Consider the following 21,906-nt stretch of genomic DNA (forward strand, 5'->3'; position numbering starts at 1 on the left):
TGTGTTCTCTCCCACCCCTCGGTAATTTTTCACACGGCATCAAAACCTGCGACTAGTCATTTTGGGCTAAATATATCTCATAATAAATAAATATATCTTCCAAGCGGTTATTGCTGTCTACCGAGCTGTCAGGTGAGAGGACGAGAGTGTGAAATGTCAGACGGTCCCCGCGGCTGTCTGTCAGTCTGTCCGCCCGTTATTACTAGTTTTAGACCGTTATTAATGTGTGTTTGGTTTCTATTTCCTTGTGCCCTCTTGCGTCCCGGTGCCCCCGATAAAACCAGAGTTTTTCCGTGGATTTACATCCTTAGCAAAAGCTCCGTTTTCACACCGTCACGCGTGACCCACTTCTCCAAGAGCGAGCTTAAACGAGATGTGCAAGGTAATCTTCAAACAAGGCCTGATTAATATGATGCCTTTGGACCGAGATTTGCATTTGTGTGGGTGTGTGTGTGCGTGCGTGCGCGTGTGCGCAACTGAGAATTACAGAAGCAGGTTGATGGGAATTAATATTGCACATTAATAAAGGTGAGGCCAAAACCTGCATATTGAAAAAATAGCAAACAAAAAACAAGCTAATAGATACAATGTTTTGTGTTACCTGATTAGTGTGCACAGAGATGATTCTAAGCCTTATTTGTTTACATTTTATTCTTTAGGTGTGACTTTAACCTATCCATATTACAGTGTTTAATACGTGTTAATGCTTAAAAGAAAAAAAAACGTTACCTAAAACATTGCCTATACAGTAAATTTTGTTTTGATTGCAGGAATTTGAATCTGGAATGGATTCATTACATTTGTATAATTTCCATTTCTATACTTTGTAATGGTAATGAATCAGGAACCCATTGTTTCCACCGTTAGTATGCTTCTTATCAATGTTAATAAGGGAAGACAGTCAAACTGTCCAACTATTTGGAATTGCTTCATCAAATCACTACAGTTTACGAGTCATATACTGTATACAGGTGCCATCCATCCATCCATCCATTTTCTGAGCCGCTTCTCCTCACTAGGGTCGCGGGCGTGCTGGAGCCTAACCCAGCTGTCATCGGGCAGGAGGCGGGGTACTCCCTGAACTGGTTGCCAGCCAATCGCAGAGCACATACAAACAAACAACCATTTTTTTTTTTATATATATAACAATATTTGGAAGATTATACAGTTTAGCAAAAAAAAAAAAAATAAATAAATAAATTTAATATAACAAAATAATAAAATTATTTTTTTAATATAGTAATTTGGTAGGGATTGGTCTGTGTGTTTAATCTGTTTAATGAATATCTGTAATTTGAGTTTCATTTTTTGAATTGAACTAGTGAAATAAATGAGCTTTCCTAAAATATTCTAATTTACTGAGGTGTGCATAATATGGTGTGTGGGGGTCACACGTGTTGTGAACAAACTGGATGCAGTCTAGACATGATTGTGGTTTTGACAAGCCAGTACCCCCCCCCCCCCCCCCCCCCCATTTTTAGCAGTGTTGACCAGTGCAGATTCTGGCATTATTGCAGCCTCGGGGGCAACATCTTGTACACATGCACACACAATAAAAATAACCCTGTGCACAATTAGTAGGAACGAGGCCCTCACAGGAAAAATAAAAGTGCATTGAGGTTTTGGGATACCATATAACCGGGTCATTACTAATACTAAAAGCATTGGCTTTTATTGAGTAACTGTTCATAATGGATCTGCTATTAATCTAGCATGGAAAAGCACGTGGAAGCGTCTTTATTTGACTATTTCATTAGAGGGTCACATTAGCGGTTTTAGAATAATATATTAGAGTACGGAATGTATTGTTTGTTTTATCTCGCTCAGGTCCTCATTCGATGACGTATTCCTGACATTCTGCCCTTGATGAATTACCAAAATGTTTGTGTGTTTTGTTTGGGGAGAACAAAGGAGTAAAGTCGCCGTGCGCTTTGTGAGATGACGAGAAGCGCAAGGTGAGGGGCATCGCTGCGCACAATGAGACAAGAAAAGTTGAGATAAGAGCCTCACCTGAAAAAACACTGGGGATCTTGGTGAGGAAGCTTTTGACTGTTCGGATCGGAATTCCGTTTTTCTCCTCCTGCATGCGCGCTATTACTTCCTCCATCTGGAGATAAGCAGTGGGAGAGAAGAGGCAAAATGTGAGAAGATGCTGTGGATTAGAAAATCACAACTAAAAAGATACTTTGTGCAATTCTACCAAAAGTAATACACAACCATTCAAACTCACATTCGCACTTATGGACAATTTAGAGACTTGTAATTACCTAGCAGACATGTTTTTGGAATGGAAGCCATAAAACATTTGGGAAGGGCCCTGCTTTATGACATCGTTCATATGCGGATTGCTCATCAGGAGCAATTACAGGCTGAGAGTCATGCATAAGCACACTCGAAATAGAATGCTTTGGCACCGTCTTCGGTTCAAGCACCGTCTTTGTGATTGCTGCCACCCACTTTACCACCTGAACCCCAGCTATTGCTCAATCATGTCTGCAGGGCAGACAATGTTTGTGACTAACAATCCCTGCTGTCATATTCTTAGCTGCACGCTGCAACAAAAAAGGTACACTTTGGTACTGTCAAGTGGACATTCCTGTCATTATCCATCACAGTATATTTTGTCTAGTAAAAGGCACAGGCACAGCATTGCAGACACATTTCAGTTCTTCAGTGTGCCTGACTGAGTGACAAATTTAAACTGCAGAGTGGAGGGGAAAAACAAATGACAGACGCATTAAAGCATTTGCGCACGTCAAGGTGACAGAAAAGTTATGAGAGTTTTGTCAAGGGTGCGCGGCCTTAAACTGAGTGTCGAGAAAGTGAAAGGAATGAATGATGAATACATGCACCGGTTCCCCCCCTCAATCTTAATACTTCATCTTACTGAGATACAAATTTTCCAACCTTGTGGGAAAGCCCCTTTTCTGTGGCATCATAACTGTAGCCCCAGTGCACAATGCGAGCTCCATAAAGACATGCTTGGATGAGCTACAACAGAGGCTGGAGCAGAAGCAGCAGGCCCTCTCACAGGTCCAACGTCATTGACCACTGACCAATTGTTCTTCTGGGTGGATGGCCAAAATTCCCCACAGACACTCCCAAAAAGGGAAAGCTGTCATAGCTGCAAAAGAGGGGATTGACTCCCTGTTTCCTCCCATTTTTACCTACCATTTCAACCCCATGTCCCAACACTTTACTACACGACGATATGCAGTTTTCCCATACTATATCGCGGGTTCATCGTTCGACTCCCGCTAGAGCGCAGATTTTAAATGCTACTTATGAACATTCGCACCGCACACTGAGCAACATGGAGGACCGCAACTGAATAGGACCATTGCAAAAAAATACAAAATTACAGTTGGCGACTCTCGAGATTGAGTAGCGCACATCTGCCAACGCGCTGCAACGGAAAACTGCACGTTTTTATCAGGTTTTGAGGCTCCGCATACAGTATAGTTTATTATTTTTTTTTTTTATTGAACCACAAAAACACGGCACAATTTTCAAAGAACAAGCGGCTGGCCACAAGGAGAGTAACCATAAATAAAAATAAGTATAGTTGATTATTATTGTAAAATACATTACATTATATATGTTATATAAATATGCTGTATACGACTAGGGTATAGGTACGGCTTGACTGGATCTTGCTTATGCTTAGACCCACAAACTTTTTTTTTTTTTTTTTTGGGGTGAAACCTTGTGCATTTTTGATTGGCTGTTACGTCTGCGAAATTGCGATGCCATAAACCGACTTCAAATTTTGAATCTCAACAAAACCGGCGGCTGACAGTCTGCCACTCGTGAAAACTAATTGCCGAACCCCATGACAATTCAGTCGGCTCCATTTCTATACTTTGTAATGGTAATGAATCAGGAACCCATTGTTTCCACCGTTAGTATGCTTCTTATCAATGTTAATAAGGGAAGACAGTCAAACTGTCCAACTATTTGGAATTGCTTCATCAAATCACTACAGTTTACGAGTCATATACTGTATACAGGTGCATCTCATTAAATTAGAATATTATGGGAAAACTCAATTCATTTCAGAGGTGAAAAGTGAAACATTTTATAGATTCACTATACACAGAGTGAAATATTTCCTGATTGTATTTTTTTTTTATATAATCATATTTGGAAGATTATAATTTACAGTTTAGCAAAAAAAATAAATAAATAAATAAATAAATTGAATATAACAAAATAATACAATTATTTGTTTAATATAGTAATTTGGTAGGGATTGGCCTGTGTGTTTAATCTGTTTAATGAATATCTGTAATTTGAGTTTCAACAAAACCGGCGGCTGACAGTCTGCCACTCGTGAAAACTAATTGCCGAACCCCATGACAATTCAGTCGGCTCTGGCCGCGTCACTCAGTGTGTGGCGGGCCTTAATTAAAAATAAAACGAACACTTCTGCAAGTCTGAATTTAGAGTTGCACACCTTCAGTGTTTTGCTGCAACATGCCGAGCAGTACTTAGGTCTACTGGAACAGATGCATTGTAATAAGAAATATGGGACTCGATACATGTCCTTAGAGTACACCACATGACTCATCATGGAGTAAGAGAGGGATATCCCAAGATTACTCTTTTTAAATGATATGATCTTATTTAAACAGGAGCAAGGAGTCCCTAATGAGCACTTTGTCCCACAATGATTAACTAAAGAACCTTGGCAGCCAAACAGAGATCAATATAAACTCTACTCAGATTTGATTTGAAACGTGTCCACAAACAATGTCCAGCATCAGAATGCTTGTTCATTTTGCCATAATTGTTATTGTCTTGTGGTGTATAACGTGGCGTCTTGGAAGTGCTCTCACCATACTGAACCTTTGTTCTGTTGCACGGACATGTCCGATTGTAACTCGCTACAGTATTATATTTCCGCCCCGTCCACGAAAGATACACACTAAAAAAAACTTGTCAGTGGAGCTCATTCGGGAAAGGGAAAGCAATTGGATTGCACAAATGAGTGTTTTGTGTGCCTGAAAATGAATTTATGTGGTTTTATAGCAGAGTTCTTATTATGAAAGAGCTCAGTTTGAATATGTATTTGGACTATTTTGGCTTGAGCACTTCACGTACCAGGACTGTAGCACTTTATTTCGAAAGTTGGTTGGATTTTCAAGTTAAAGATAAAACAGCCCCTAATGTGTGTCTCCATTCGGCTGCTTGTTTATGGACTATTATTGGTACGAGCAAGGCCAGAATCACCACAACAGGGGCTCTCATGGACCAGCAATGCTGTGCAGTCAGGAGACGGTTTTCATTTTTAACGAGGAGTCGCTCTCTTCACTTGGTTATTTATTGCGGTTATTCAGTTCTCTGCCTAATTGGAGCTTGCAGACAGGCTGCAATAATGAAAGGCTAAAAAAAATTGTGACAAGAGCTCATCACAAAATAATGCAAGTGGCTTTCTTTCCCTTTTACGCCTACCAAGGGAGTTCAAGATGGTGCTTGGTTTCAGTGAGACATGCAAGAGCGTTCTTTTATGTGTGACGGGACATGGGCCCTTTTTTTCCCCCTGCCATCATATCTCTGTTAATTAATCCAAATTGGTTTCATCTCATCGCTTTTTGAAGATTTGTGCCACAGGACGCCAACCATCGCTCTGCCTCGGTGTCTTTACTCTCTGTTGGCTCGAGAGCCTCAGACAAAACGGGACAAGATTGATCAACTCTTTCTCTCTCTCTCACTCTCTCTCTCTTTCTTTCTTTCTTCACAAACGTTGACCCGCCTACACATGCTAAAATGCCACCGGCGTGAATATTCTCCATCCAAAGCTCTTCAAGGAGCTTCACGTTGAGTGGAAGACCAAAGCAGTCTGCCTTTCTTACTCTATAGCCAGCAATCTTCATGTTGGGGTATGAAGGAAAAGTAGATTGCAACAGAAAAAGAAGGGGCAGTCGAAGTAGTAGCTCACCGGTCCCGCAATCCATAGTGAGGGATGGTTCAATTCCCCTTTCAACCATCCATTCTAGGGCTGCAAACAATGATTATTTTCATAATCGATTAATCAATCGATAATGTTTTTCGATGAATCGGATTTAAAAAAATAATATTTTTTTAATTTCCATCCCTTTATTCAAAGAGAGGATATCATTTCAAATCGACAGTGCGGAAAATGCACAAACATATACTGATTATGATTCCGTTACTGGTTTGGTCTTTAACATCGGTCAGAAAATCGGCAAAAATGTTGATCATTGTTTTCCAAAGTCAAAGCAGATGTTTCCAAATGTCTTATTTTGATGAAACACCCAAAAAATAATCTGTCTGCATTCATTGAGAACTACAAAGAGTGGAGAATATTTACTGAGAGGCTGAATTTATGGAAGCAATTATTGAATATGATTCATTATTGAATATGATTCATTTGATAATCAATTAGTTGTCAATTAAATGATTCACTGTTGCACCTCTAATCCATTAATTATTCCAAATATCAGTCTTTTAACTAGACTTTACACCGATTTTATCGGGCTGATCGGTATTGGCCGATATTTAGCATTTCATGCTGATCGGCTTTGTCATAATTCGCGAAAGATATTTACTCCGCGTCGCCACGTGCACAGCATATTTGAATCCAAAAGCTAGTGTATTTTTACCCTTGTCGCATGTCTTTTGATGTAGTACTGTAAATACCTGACGGCCAATGAAGTTATTTATAATAAAAAATAACAAATTTTAAAAAAGCATGTCGGCGGTGTGGGACAGACAACACTTAATGCCCGGATCAGACTACAAGACAAATTTCCTCTTTCACGATGGCACTGTCAGACTATTTCAATAAAATCTTGTATTCCGATACCACCGCATCCCGTTTTTTACGATCATTGGGCTTTATCTTGTCAACTCAAATGCGACCGGATACACTCGTTACCGTGGTGACGACAACAGGAGTGGAACGCGTTGACTTTGTATTATTTGGACAAAATGGAGAAAAACGTGTGTTGGTGGTCACCGGTGCTCAGGACAGAACATGCCGCCGTTCTGTCGAATCATGCTCTAAAGTCTTGGTGTGGGTGAAGTCATTTAATTAAAAATAAAGTAATTTAATGACAGTAAGTTAGCACCCATTATTTCTGTCATGTAATGTTGCTTTGAGCTGACTGATTAGAATACGCGATCTGACTAGAGCAGTGATTTCCAACCTTCATGGAGCCAAGGAACATATTTTACAATTGAAAAATCTCACAGCCCACCAACAAACAAAAAGGTCACAAAAAGTGGATACATTAATGATTGTATTTACTTCCTGCCATCTAATAGAAGACCATTCATTTGTTCTGTCTGTCACTATGCCTCACTGGCATAAATAGAAGAACAAACATACATTATTTATTCTAAATATATTTTTTTGAGCAATGAAGTGCACAAGTATATACAGTAAATGAACAGGTCATTTAAATAGACACATTCCTCCATCTTGTTATCGTTTTTTTAAACTCGCTGATCGGTAATCGGCCCCAAAAATCCTGATCTCGTAAAGCCTAATTTTAACTATAGCACCAACCCCCTTAACAATCCATCCATCCAACCACCACAACATCCATGGATCCATCCATTCCTTAAGTGGTGGAAGGAAGTCCCTTAATCTAAAGATTGTCGTACCCCCCGCCCCCTAAATATCCTTCAGCAAGGATATTCATGCTGGGTTCTCAATGTTTGAATACTGCTCATCTCCTTTCATGACAACAGAGTCCATTAATCATTGTGTGAATAGGTGAATGAGGTGGGCACGTTGAAAGTAAAAAAAAAAAAAAAATGTAAAAAAAAAGCACCATACAAGCGAAACCCATTTGCCAAAGAAGAGCGGGATAGTGACAGCCTCTCCTTTCTATGCCCATTCATCCGTCTTAAAGTTGAGAAAAGAGGAGGCTGGTCTGTTACGATGAAGGTAGTTATCCCCGTTATACTGTACATCCATACAAACACCCAAACATGAAGTAGGAGGGGAAAGTAGTTTGCAATGGGAAAGTAGGAGAGGTAGTGGAAAAACAGTAGTAGTTCATCCATCCTTCAATTCCCTGTTCAACCACCCATCTATTTCCATCTATCGTTCATCACTCCAACCTCTCAACAGTCCCTCTTCCTACCCTCCATCCATCCATTGCTTCGTTGGTGGAGTCTCGCAATCTGAAGGTTGTGGGTTCAATCCCCAAATTCCCTGGGTTGTTCAGCAAGCTCAGGGTTGCAATCTCCAGCATTTGAACGCTTCCACGGCAACATACTCCATGAATCATAAAGTGAATAAGTGAACGAGGAGACAGTTTTAATACCTTGGGAAAAAAGCAGTATACAAGCGAACCCCATTTACCAAAGAAGAGATAGATAATGACAGCCTCTGTCTCTTGCTATTCCAATTAATATCAACTTGATTTGTGCAAGAAATTTGACACTAAATGATGACAGAATGATAATATTATTGCGATGCTTATTGGCTCATTATAACTACCTGTATATAATAATCCTGGGACAAATGAGCATTTGTTAAAAACTGACAAGCAGATCAAAGGGATCTCATGAAAATGTATCAGGAAATCCTACCCTCAAAAAAATCAGAGGCCAAAAATCTTGCTGCCTCAGCCCATCCGGAAGACCTCTGGCTATGAAATAAATGCGTAATATATCAACAGGCAACCACATCTTGCATTTGATTGACATAACTCCCCTCTAAGCTGTCCAATAAATAAGACAGCACCATAAGCAGTGAGGGAAGATAATTCATATATTATGCCCTATCAAAAACCAGCAATGGTTTGCAGAAAAAAAAAAAAAAAAAGTCTGCCTCAAGACCCAACACAACCCAGAACATCATCAAAAATACAGAGGAGTGCAACTTAATCATTGCAGGCACTCGCCTGGTCTTTCCTTTACCCGATCAAGGCAAGTGAAAGCATTCAAAGATGCATTACAGCACGCCGCAATCAATGTCACCATATACTATATGAATCATGCATCTCCTCTTAACAGACTGGTCCATTTGGACAATGCTGTAGGTACAATGTGCTCTATGGGATCCTTTGGGATGGGATAAGGTTACATAGCAGAGTGCATGCAAAGCATACTATAAAGTGGCGGCCTCGGTTGCAATGCCGGAGGGCGACCCATTTTGTAATAAACATAACAAGTGGATGACCAATGCTTGTTTCCATGCGTCCACTGAGGAATAAAGTGGACCTCCTGCTATTCATGGGGGATAGGCACCAGTCCAGACTGCGAATAGTGCAAATCCACAGATAATTGACATCCATTATAATTGCATTGGAAAAAAAATAAAATTACATTTTTGAATCCCAAAAAATTCTTGACTGAGCGGGAAAAAGAAAAAAAAAAATCTGCAAATAGCTGAATCCGCGGGTGATGAACCGCAAGGATGCAGGGGTCCAGTTTATGAAGACGCCGCGTGTGCTGACTTACATGCAATAGCATCTGTTGACTCCAACTGACTCAAAACTGAGCAGCTCTTTGCCAACCATATTGGTTAAACAGAATTCCATCCATCCATCCATTTTCTGAGCCGCTTCTCCTCACAAGGGTCGCGGGAGTCCTGGAGCCTATCCCAGCTGTCATCGGGCAAGAGGCGGGGTACACCCTCAACCGGTAGCCAGCCAATCGCAGGGCACATACAAACAAACAACTCACATTCACACCTGTGGGCAATTTCGAGTCTTCAATCAACCTACCCTGCAAGTTTTTGGGATGTGGGAGGAAACCGGAGTGCCCGGAGAAAACCCACGCAGGCACGGGGAGAACATGCAAACTCCACACAGGCGGGGCCAGGATTTGAAATCCGGTCCTCAGAACTGTGAGGCAGACGCTATAACCAGTGGTCCACCGTGCCGCCTTTATTTATGTTATTGTTGTTGTGACTTTCGGCTAGTCCCATTAGGGGTCGCCACAGAGAGTAACTCGCATGATTTGATTTGACAAAGTCTTTACATTGGATGCCCCTTCTGAGACAAACACCCTTTTTTTTTTTTTTTTTTTTTTTTTATACCCAGGCTTGGGACCAGCAGTGGCTGAGTAATGGGAAATCGATCTCGGGCCGTCTGCTCGAAAAGGCAACACCATGTACATGACTAGTGGTGCTAATTTACATAATCACAGCCCCCACACAGAGGTTCTCCACTAACGATATGATCAACTCGGCTCGGGCGATGATCCAGAGTCACGTCCAACACTGTCTGAAAAACTATTTTAAAAGTCAAAGCCAAAAGGTAAGTAGAGCTGCATTAAGTTTGCTCAGACTAACCGATAAGCCTTCGCTTCTGATACGTGGCGCATACTTAATTGCTCAGGGGAAATTGCTGACGCAGTGGGATGGGAGTATTTGTGTTTTGTGAGGTGCCCATGTGTGTATGAAGTGCTGCCTCCTTGAGTGAAAATGATTTTATTCTGTCCACACTCTGGCTCTGCTCTTGCAAGTCGCAGCCACTGTAGTCCAACGCTTAGGTTCCGCCCCCGGACGTCATGGTAAGAAAATCCGTACGTGCCATTGGCCCAGCTGTATATGTGTAGGTTGTCCAGTAACCCAGTTTACACTTTACACAGGGATGCTCTCTCAAATGGATTAATTTCAGCAAGACAACAAACTAAGTCTAAAGTGTACTATAATTCGTGATCCTTGGGCTATTTTAATGAAAGCATCAGTACTGTTTTAAATTGTGGGGGGGGGGGGGGGGGGGGGGGGGGGGGGGGTGAATGCAATATGTCCCTACTGAGGCAGAAATGAAATCGTTTAACACAGCCTTGCATTCTAAATGAGATGCATAACAGCATTTTGTGGCTCACACAATGCAGGACAACAAATTATGATTATATAAAGTTTCAATGACAATGCACCCTCACAATAAAACAACCGTGTTACTCGGAGGAAAAGGCGGGTGTGATGATGATGGTGGTGGTGATGGGGGGGGGGGGGCATTAGTGAGCTAATGCTGACGAAGCTGTCGAGTCGATGACGTGAATCTCAAGTCTTTCCGAGGTTGCCTTTCACTTGTGAGTTACCACAGCAACGCGGTGTCCGACCACAATCGCAAGGACATCTCTGCCAGCTTCTTGTGGCTCATTCACGAGAGAGGACGAAAGAAGGCGGCTGTCGGCGGGGGACGGATTGGGGCAAGAAACACGAGCACACTATACACTGTTGGAGAACCACAGAACATGGACCTTTGCACTTACATATTTTATTCTACAAACTTTGCAGACATGTTTTAGTAATTGTTAAATACTTTTTCAGCCAAAAGAAAAACTCATATCTTTTATAATAAATTTGAAGGGTTATTGTTTATTGGAGTTAGAACATTTGGACTCTGGATCCGTAGAATCCCTGCAAGATCTGCTCTCCTTATCATAATTATAATCGGATCAGTTTCAGACTTTCTCTTTGTCCGGACGAGAACGTTATTCATTTTGAAAGGGATTCGATGGCCGGGAAAGCTTTCAAGATCAAACAATTATTATACGCAGAGGTTCGTACGGTCGCGACGTCACCTGAATTTATATGTAGGGTGGGACGCGCCATAGTGTGTCACTAACTTTCACTGACGCAGTAGTAAACTCATAAATACAGTAAAGATTTGTATAACAAACACTCCTAGGCCCTAAATTTAAAACAATTAAGTGGAAAACAGTACGAATAACAGCAAGTAAAAGTATGGTGGTAACCGAGTTCAGGTTGTTAAGGATCATAATCTTTCACTTGGAGCGTTTAAACAACCTGATTTTGGTAAGGGTTTATCACTCTCCCAAGCAGCCGCTGAATCCATATTTTGTTGAAACTGAGTTCCAGTGCAGCCCTCCAGATAGACTTTCCTTGGCTTTTCGCGAATGCCTGCTCTAGAAGTTCAGTGTTTACATCAGTTGTGGTAGTAGCGTGATTTGTCAAGAACAGATCCTCTATCTAAAAACTTGCCATGGATAGCGTAAATTATGCTAAGTGTAGGAGCAGTCTGAAAGCCATAAAGCTTCTCAAACTCTCACTGAACTGCATTCGGGGACAGAAAAACATTTTGCCAAGCAGCAATTTTGCAACACTGCTCCAATGTTGCAAGCCACAGGCAAGGGAATGAAATGCTTACAAAACCTGTAAAGCCCAAGCTGTCAAATGTTGATGGCGTCATATCTGTCTGAATGACACATTACATGAAATTTGAAATCTCCCACCTGGGTGTTGTAGAATGACGAGTGGGCCGTATGACATCCGGCAAAGACCCGAGGAACAGATGCCGGGGTGACGGCGGTGCCTGGAAGCGTCAGGCGGCGATTGCGCCATCCAACATGAAAGTTTATTTCTACGGGCACACTCTGCCGTCGGCCATTTAACAGCATCTGCGGTTTGGAGCTTGATAAGCCCCGCTGTCACTCGTCTTCATCAACGTAGTTTCCCCTCTGTGTACACAATTAGTCACACGGAGCATCTGCTGCTCGGAATGTGTTCCCCTCGCTGTCTTTATTCATCATTCCGTATCATTTGCACAGCCTGGAGACAAAGTGCATCTCTGGCGTGCCGTTTTCCTATTATTTATTTATTATTATTATTTTTTTTGCTCTTCACGACTTCATATTTCCGGCAATCATATAAGAATTTTTCACACGAGAATGCTTTACCACGGAACTCCCACCAAACAACATGATTGTGTGTTTCAGAATGGGGGAAAATGTTCAGTGGGTAATGGAGGCGAGTGATAAGACAAGGCTAATGCCACAGTTAAACACTCTTGATAGCAGTAGCATTATCGTAAACACGTCTGATGGACAGTGAGAGGCTTTCTTCGGACGCTTACAAATGGATGTTGTCAGCCGTGATGCCTCGTCAGCTTGGAAATGCTCCTCCGAGGTGTGACTGAAAGCCTTTTAATGGCTTGATCTTATTTGTTAATGGATGGAAGGTGGAGTGATTTGTTTTTTTTGGGTTTTTTTGCGGCGACTCTGAGGGTTCCTGAGGTGGATGTTTTGCTGTCGTGTCTGCGCTTAAATACACTGCAGCAGTCTACCTTGTTGTGAGTCCTGAACAATGATGATTACACACAGATGAATACAGAAGTAATAGAATTTTGACTTTTAAGTGTGCAACTCTTATACACCTTAAATTCTTAAAGATGACCAAAATGTTTTGTTTAAAAAAAAAAAAAAAAAAGTATTTCACTAAATTTGAGACCTCAAACAGCCATAATGCATGACGTCAGCATACAGCATGAGACCTCAGATAGAACTCAATTCAGGCAGCATCACCTTGTAAACTGTTCTGCTTCTCACTTGTTCTGTATTCAAAAATCTGTCTCCAAGAAAATTTTATTCAGTTTTGATTAAATCTGTCAGCAAAGTAGTTTAACAATGTCTTTCATTCGCCAATGGTAAATTTAATTCCTGCATGCCTGTTGGAATTTGTTTTCCCAAAGGCCGATACCACACAGCTCCAGTGTCGGCTCAAAAGCAAGCCCCCCCCCCCCCCCCCCCCCCCCTTCCTGCTTGTCTTTCCCCAGAGGCCCGCCGTCCCTGGCGTACCGCAGCAGGAGGATGTGCAATATGTCCTTGACTGCCAAACATCTCCCTCCCCAAGGAGCAATCCTCACACTGGAGACAAAGAGGCACGCTTTGAATCATAAATGGGAGACGGTTTGCTTCTTTCTGGTTAAACATGGGAATGTATCCTCATTTGACAGATTTGCTCAAAGTAGACTTGTTCCAAATGGATACATACCACCTACATTGGGCGTCACATTGGAGTGACCAATAACACAGTCTAAAGTAGATCTCCCCAAGCTTAGGGTCCAAAAAGGGTCAGTGTTCATTTGAAAAGTGTAGGTTATAACAATACACGATGTAATTTGGCAATTTTTGAAGTCTGAGGAGGAGCTACATTTCAATTCATTTAGGTCTTACAGGGTCTACGCAGATAAATGTACAATTTATTTGGTTGTAACTTCTTAAACACACCGTTGTTTAACTTCTTAACCGATTTTACCCCACACGACGACGCTAAAAAAAAAATGGTGTGCTTATTGCTCTTATTGTTGGTGGTGTCCTTCAGATGACCAAGATATAACCCCACGCACATGACATTGTCTCCACTCACACTGATCGTCTCGGGTCTCGATTGACTGTTTTCAGAGCATATCGGGAAGGAAAAATCACTTTTAACACACCACCCAAGACCACAGGATAATCGTTCAGGATAATCTTTCAGAGACATCTTTTGACTCTCGACTTTAATTGGAAGGTTGGGAATCAGGCTCAAATTAGGCCTGATTATCAGCATGTTTGTACCCCGCTTTACAGTATATCATGCTGCCACTTTTAGCTCAACCTAAATGCCTGTTATATTTGACGGTACGTTCTACGTGATGATTATCTCCATGCTGTGGCTGCATTCCTTTTTAATCAATGCCCGTCCTCGCGCAGACAACAGCTGACGAAAACTGACCCCCCGCATCCTACAGCAATGTGTGACTAACACCCGCGTCATCACAGCATGCTCCTAGCCTTCCTCTTCATTAGAGATGCCTGCACAGACCAATCAGATCCAGTGTACGAGATGCACCAACAGTTCTGCCCTTGCTGAAGATAATAATGCTCAGTTTGGATTGGCACTGTCAGAGAGGTCACTCATTTAACAATACTAAGTTAACAATAAGTTGATAGATACCTTTAATCTGTTCCAGCCACCAAGAAACACATTTTGTTTTTGTTTCCAATACAGAAAAATAGCAATGAACTATATAAAAAAAAAAAAAAAAAAAAAACTAAACATAGTAAAAGAGAATTTCATGAAATAAAAATGTGTAGTATCCGTGTGTTGGATGTGTGCCACACTGATACGCTCGTACACGATTGGACGGCATCATCGCTTTAAACAAAAAACAAAAAAACAAAAAAAAAGACGACAGCTGGTGACTCACCCCCACACATTGAGCGATTTGAATATATGGACGCCCTGAACAGCCAAGCCTGTATAGGCGTTTGATGCTACACATACAGTATATTGTACTTTATCACATTTACTAAACCATAAAAAATTAGATTAAACAGAAATAGGACATGGACGAGAATAAAAGAGAGGATATTTCATAGGAGGCTTCCTGGCTCCCATTCATTTGAACATACCCAGCCTTCAGCTTTGCTATTTCATCCAAACGCGTTATAAATTATAAATATAGTTAGGTATTTATACATATTTGATACTTGATACACTGTATTTATATGGCCTTGGGGCGGCGCGGCTGCCGTTCTGTCTCTCGCTTGCTTAAAACCCGGAAATGTATTTTTAGCGGGAGTGAACGCTTATGTACATTTTGATTGGCTAACTGCTGCATCGAGCGCCTGCGATACAAATTTTGAACGAGCGATTGTCACTCTTGAAAACAGTTTCCAAACCCCCGCACACTGCGCAGTTGTGCATCACTTAGAATAAACATTGTTAAATTAATCTGACCGTGTCAAACCAAAATCAGCATTATGATCACTGAGAATGCAGAATATATACAGTCGCTTGTATCAGATCTCGTCAGATTGTGCAGGTGTACCTAATAAGGCTACATCCTTAGCCTGTTTTGGGAAGGCATCGTATAAGGTCTGTTCCCCATCACGTTCACCTTTGGAATCTTTTATTTTCTTTTTTCTTTCCCAAACTAATGATTGGATGGTGCAGTAGTGTTCCTGGGGCAGGAACTCTCGCTAATTCACATGCACACAACACACACACACACACACACATCATCTTGGTGGGCGGGCAGTGGGCGCGATGACTAAGCCAAGGTTGGCCATTTGCTGGAACATAATCCACTGAAAGCAAATATCCCGCTTGCTCACCCACCATGATTTCATCACTCAAACAGCATGCTATCATAAATTAGTAGATAAAGGAAGCACTGACGCTTTTTCAGATTAGGAGGTAAATCTTAAAGTTCTCCCCAAAAACAGAAACAATTTACAGTGGCCAACCGCCAAAGGTTTAATTGAGCGCGGTTTTGCTTTTCACACAGTGTTCCCGCCGATATATCGCGGTTCAACATTTGGGCCCCCAGTGCATCACATGTTTTCAGGCGATTGGAATGGCTTTGCACAATATACTTACTGGAATGCCCTCACATGTGGGAAAGGAGAGCCGCAGTCGCAGCTGTTTATTGAATGACGGCAGAATGGTGAAACATAAATGTGAGTACACTCACGCAGGAGCTGCTGTCGGCTACTGCTCACACGCAGAGGCTCACCTCAAAGAATCACCGATGTCACATGAGATTCCACTAAGCTCCGCCTCTTAAAGGCACATGCATGTTTCACTGACACTACAGTATTTTCTGTACATTTTTTTGCTTGGAATTTTTATTTGGGCTCAAATAAGTTTACAATGTGTTTTACAAAGTGTGTTTTGATAAATTTAAGAATGTTTTAATGTGTCAAATGTGTTTAAAGCTTGTGGGAGGGGTTTTCATTTTATGGTCGGTATCGTTTGGTCATTTAACCCTCCTGGAAGCCTTCACCTTATCGTGGTGGTCTATGTTCATCCCTTCCCCGATGGTCACGAGCTGTGGGACAAGAACAAGATCCCGGATAAAAGCGGCCGGAATGAGTTTCCTCCGCAGGGTGTCCGGGCTCTCCCTTAGAGATAGGGTGAGAAGCTCGGTCATCCGGGAGGATCTCAGAGTAGAGCCGCTGCTCCTCCACATCGAGAGGAGCCAGATGAGGTGCCTGGTGCATCTGATTCGGAGGCCTCCGGGACGCCTCCCTGGTGAGGTGTTCCGGGCACGTCCCACCGGGAGGAGACCCCGGGGACGACCCAGGACACGCTGGAGAGACTACGTCTCTCGACTGGCCTGGGAACGCCTCGGGATCCCCCCGGAAGAGCTGGATGAAGTGGCTGGGGAGAGGGAAGTCTGGGCGTCCCTGCTAAAGCTACTGCCCCTGCAACCCGACCTCGGATAAGCGGTAGAAAATGGATGAATGGATGGATGGATGGTTTGGTCCTTTAAGATTTTAGTACGTAGGGTAGTTAAAGGGGATTACATTCTTTTTACGTTTACGTTAACGTAGTTATTTTTATTGGTTAAAGTGTATTGACTGTGATCACGGGAGTTAACTCAATTTGCGTGTACAGTAGAGTGAATCTGTCATCACGGCAAGCCTGTTAGCAGTGTCCAAAGTGTCTGTACATTTGAAGAGTCTCCTCATTGGGCACCAGGGAATAAATTTACCACGACCAAACCGAGTCGAGAATAACAAGGAAACGAGTGAGAGGAAAACAGAGAAGGGAGTCGAGTGAGTATGGAATCGGAGGTGTGTTGGGAATAGAAAAGAAGTGATGTTCTATTTTTAGATGTGAGAGGTAGGAGGGGGGGTGCTTACTCCTCAACTCCTCCTTCCTCTCCATCCTTCATTTCCCACATTCCTCCTTGGCACGTGCAATAGACGTGCGAGTGTCCTGAATAGCAATAAGAAAGAAGCAGCTGGATGCTGACAGACTGACATTCTGCCTTTTCTCGTCTGCAAAGACCCAACAAGGAAACGAGAAGTGTCTGCTAGGACGCACACAAACACTTGAGGACGCATCGCCACTTTGATATTTGTACTATGGAGCAATGAAGATGATGGACACCTCACAACGTCAGTCACTTCTGGAGTGGTTCTACCATGCTGCTGTGCGAGCCCATAAAAGGTTGACTAAAGTGATGGATGCAGTGAAATGTCTTATTTAATTTTATTTTTTTTTTTGATGCTGGTGTGTTGGGGCATAAGGTTTGCTACAATATGGATGGATGGTAGCATTGAGGAGAAAGGCATACATGGATGCAGGATATCTTGGTTAACAAGTGATTCTGAAAATGCTTGGAAAGTACAAATAATTAGATGCAGACTAACAGAACTAACATGAACAAAAAAGTAAATGTGTTCACAAACAGTAAACAACGAACACAATACTGGGCAATTAAAAAAATAATTCACACAGTTGTGGCCTGACAAGCACTATATAAGTGTAATACATTATTATTATTACTTAATGACGCTCCTCACCTCAACATAGTTCCTTGGCAACAAGATGCCACAAAGCAACTTTTTTGACAGGGCCTTTTTCCAAAAAACGGAGGATATATATATATATATTTTAAATAAATAAATAAAGCGAGCGAGAGAAGCAAATGACGTAATGAATTTGTGAATCATAATTATGCAGGGGAACACTGTATACGTGCTTTAAGAGCAACAATAGGCAATATTGGCAACTAAAGGAGATAATCATGTCCAAGAACCATGATTACTACCAACAACAATGTACAATAATATTAGCTATAGTTACATGTGCAATAACAGCAAGACTATGGAACACTGCTAGTGCGAACCTTGGGACTGCTGGAATTGCACAAGGTTACTGCTAAAGCACGATTGTATGCCCTCGTTGCTACAATGTGCAATAACTTCAATTGTGCAACAACAACAACAACTATGTGTGATAGCAGCAACCCTATACATTAACAGCAACCATGTACAATATGACAGCAATTATGCGTTAAAGCGGTGATCATGTCATCTACAGAACCATGCACACTAACATCGGCCACGTGCACCATCACAGAAATCTCTTTCGTGAGTATTGTGCACCTCTTATGTCTGATTGACGAATGTTGTTAAATGTTTGAGATGTAGCAGATTCCTGTACACAAACTGGATATTTTAGAGCTGCATTGCACCAGAGGTGAGATACAGGGCAGCACCTCTTACAATACATCCATAGTGAAACAACATTTGTCTGTCTTTCCATCAAATTTCAAGCAAACGGTCCCAGAATTTTCAATCAACTGTAGGTTTTTGCCATCAGCCTTGTCTTGCTGGAATCAGCGGGTAAATATCCTGTCTGTCTTGCTTTATACACACACTGATGCAGACTGCATTGCACACAAGGGACCTTATGAATTTATTCAAACCCAAAATATTGTAACCTTGACCTTGCCTTTTGTTTGTGCTAACTCAGATAAGATTTTTTTTTTTCCCCCAACAAAGTGGGAACAAAAGCTCAGATAATTCTGTCAACGTTCATATCCAGGAAAATTGCACTGAGGGTTAATTAGGAGATGGCTAGGACTGCTAACATTGTCCATGAGATTATTTTTGCATACGAGTCTAAATAAACTATAAAATACTGTATACCGTGTGCATTAACAATAAAGTGTAATGTGCTTTTGAAAAGGAAACACACTGAGCTGCGTATTCCAAAAGAAATGCACGGAAATATGACTCATGTGAGTCTTTATCTTATTATGTAAATGAATATGATCCAAACATCAATGTAAATACTGTCTAACAAGTATGTTTTACCTTTTAGATAAATACGCACTCACCAGCAATGCACAACATTAGATACAAATGACGATAAGCAAAAGATTCATCATGATTCCAAAGCCTCCTTTAAAGAAAAGAAAGAAGCAGCAGCATGTGGACTCGGGATGCGGTTTGGTGTGCTCGCTAAGCTGAGCTAACAGTGCAACGCTGTCAGCCTCAGTCGGGTGCGGGTGGAAGCTGCTCAGCTACTTTTAACCTGCAAGCTGTGAGTGTGTGCCTCTGATGATGACTTGAAACAGGCACAGCTTTATGCAAATCCAGTCCCAAAGTGTTTGCCAAAAGACGTTTCTCAACTGTAATGGTAAAACGGAATACCTAATGGGACACTGGGTAATCATTTCCTCATGAAATTCATTGTCTGTTGTTATGTGGCATGAACAAGGCAGTGTGTGGAAAGGCCATCGACGGTGAAGACGATGGCTTAACACAAGTATGTATGCTGTCACTGTTTTGGGTACCATATAATGTATGTTTAATGAGTAGTCTCTGTTTTTTGGTCCTTTACTCGGCTCAGGCAAGTGGAGGGATCCAAATGAAACCTTAACCTCTATGATCTTTCTTAGATGTTTGTGTCAGAAGCGGGGTTCTAGCACTGGACTCTCCTTGGGTCTAGACTCAATTGTCTTCCATGGTGAAGTCCTTAATATTCTGTCAGCTTGCAGAAACGGCTACGTATTATTTTAAATGAATGCTGTATTAAGTAGTGTACACATACCTGAAAAGACCCTGTAAAGTGAATTCAGAGATTTGTTTCTAAATACATTAACATGTTCGAAGATAGATTCGAAGACCATGAAAATGGTCATCTGGCACAATTGCGATGTGCAGTTAGCTAGCTAGCGATGCCTACAACCCGAAAATGCATCTTCCCTCTGGATAGTTAGCTGCCATGGCCACTCTCGAGCGCTGCGTTGTCGGCCGTGAGCGCCTCATTGTAACGGTGTGGAAAAGTCTCGTGATGACCTAGTGGGATATATTCCAGCCAACGGAGCCATATATAAACGATTTTTGAAAATAAATTACATCTGGCAGGGTTGTTAACAACTCTTCTCTGAGGTGTATCAAATACATCTTTATTTTCACTTAACCAGGGAATGTAATCATTTTTTTACGTATGTGAGAGACCCTGAACCTGGCAAGGAAAAAATGAGCGTGCGTTCTTACTGCTCTTATAGTGTGTGGTGTACTCGAGAAGACCAACACATACACGACACACACAACCGTATCTCCATCAACAATCGCAAGTCTCCTCCTCCAAACGTGGTAGTAGTACCAAGACTGACGGAAAATGCAAAAAAGAAGAAAGTGTAGTAGTAGGAGAGAAGGAACAAGGCTAACTGTTCGCTTTGCTGTCAACTTAATTGCGGTTGCTAATGACTGACTTGCGAGACACGTTATATTAACACAACGCAACCAGTTGTTTCTCTATTTGAGTCAGTTAACAGCACAAGATTCAGGTCGCTTCCTTATTGGCTATCATTCCGTTTCCCATCACAATAACTGTGTTAAACCACACACATAAGAATTTGCGAGCAACATTTCAGCACACCAAACCACAGGATAATCGCTTAAAATAATCTTCCGATAACCTAACCTCCTCATAGACTTTGATTGTAAGGGAGGAAACAAAAAATGCTCACATTCGTCCCGATTCTCTGTATGTGTGTACCCGCTTTACTCATTAGTTTGCAAGAGTTTCTCGAGTGGAATGCTCCTCCTTTGGGGGAAATCAACTTCTTATTGAGTTGTGCAAAGCTGCATGGGAGACAATCAGGTCACTATCTGGGTAAGAGTTGCAAAAAGCTAGGATGGAAAACAACAGATCCAGTGTTGTTGTTTTTGTTTAGCTCAAGTGCCCAATAAAGCTATGAGTCACAATTGAATCATTTCACACAAGGAGAAGGGATGACTGTACTGCAGCAGGGTCTGAATACATTGCTCTTTCCCCCCCACCCGTCATCTCTTTGTGATGATAAAAGCCGACTGGAGTGCCACAGTGCTCCGAATCGGGCTCTGACGACTTCAAAGAGAGACGAGAGGGATGTGAGAGGAGGATGGAACCGGCGGGAGTTAGCGGTTGGTGGGGGGTTGTCGGGATGGATGGCACCAAAGCGAGAGGCGCATATCTACTTTACACAGGTGAAGCAAGCAGAGAAAGTCAGTTTTACAGTGCAGGTGCACGGGCAACATCAAAGATCTAAAGGTGAACAAAAGGGAGCGTTAGAGTGGTCATGGCAGGGAGCAGAAAGGGGAAGGGAGTGTAAAATAAAAGCAGAGGAAGTGGGGATGAGGCCAAAGTTATGAGACAGACTGACGAGAGAATCACAAGAAGGATGCTTAGTGGGAAGAAAATAACATCCTTGATTCCGGCTGACAAAATAAACTGCAGCGAAGCGGAGGCGATGCATGAAATACTGCGAGTCGATGACAAGATTTCTTATTGCTGTTGACTTTCGAAGGCTGCAAATACGATTTGGGCTTTGGCAATGAAATGATGCGGTGGGCAAATGTACATAGAGGCGCAGTTGTAGAGAAAGAGTGCTCTCCTCC

General features: G+C 41.9%; 1 protein-coding gene across 6 annotated transcripts in view; it reads right to left on the reverse strand.

Annotated features, from left to right (window-relative positions):
- Nucleotides 1-21,906, reverse strand: part of rgs7a (regulator of G protein signaling 7a) — a 65,237-nt gene that overhangs the window by 22,586 nt on the left and 20,745 nt on the right. For 4 of the 6 annotated variants that reach the window (XM_061791092.1, XM_061791091.1, XM_061791093.1 and 1 more), the window contains exon 3: nucleotides 2,011-2,107. In XM_061791092.1, coding sequence (XP_061647076.1) covers nucleotides 2,011-2,107 — 97 coding nt within the window. Of the gene's footprint in view, nucleotides 1-2,010; nucleotides 2,108-21,906 lie in introns of those variants that run through there. The other 2 variants (XM_061791095.1, XM_061791096.1) reach the window with 2 other exon arrangements.

This window comes from Phyllopteryx taeniolatus, chromosome 11, assembly GCF_024500385.1.
Source record: "Phyllopteryx taeniolatus isolate TA_2022b chromosome 11, UOR_Ptae_1.2, whole genome shotgun sequence".
Lineage (NCBI taxonomy): Eukaryota > Metazoa > Chordata > Actinopteri > Syngnathiformes > Syngnathidae > Phyllopteryx > Phyllopteryx taeniolatus.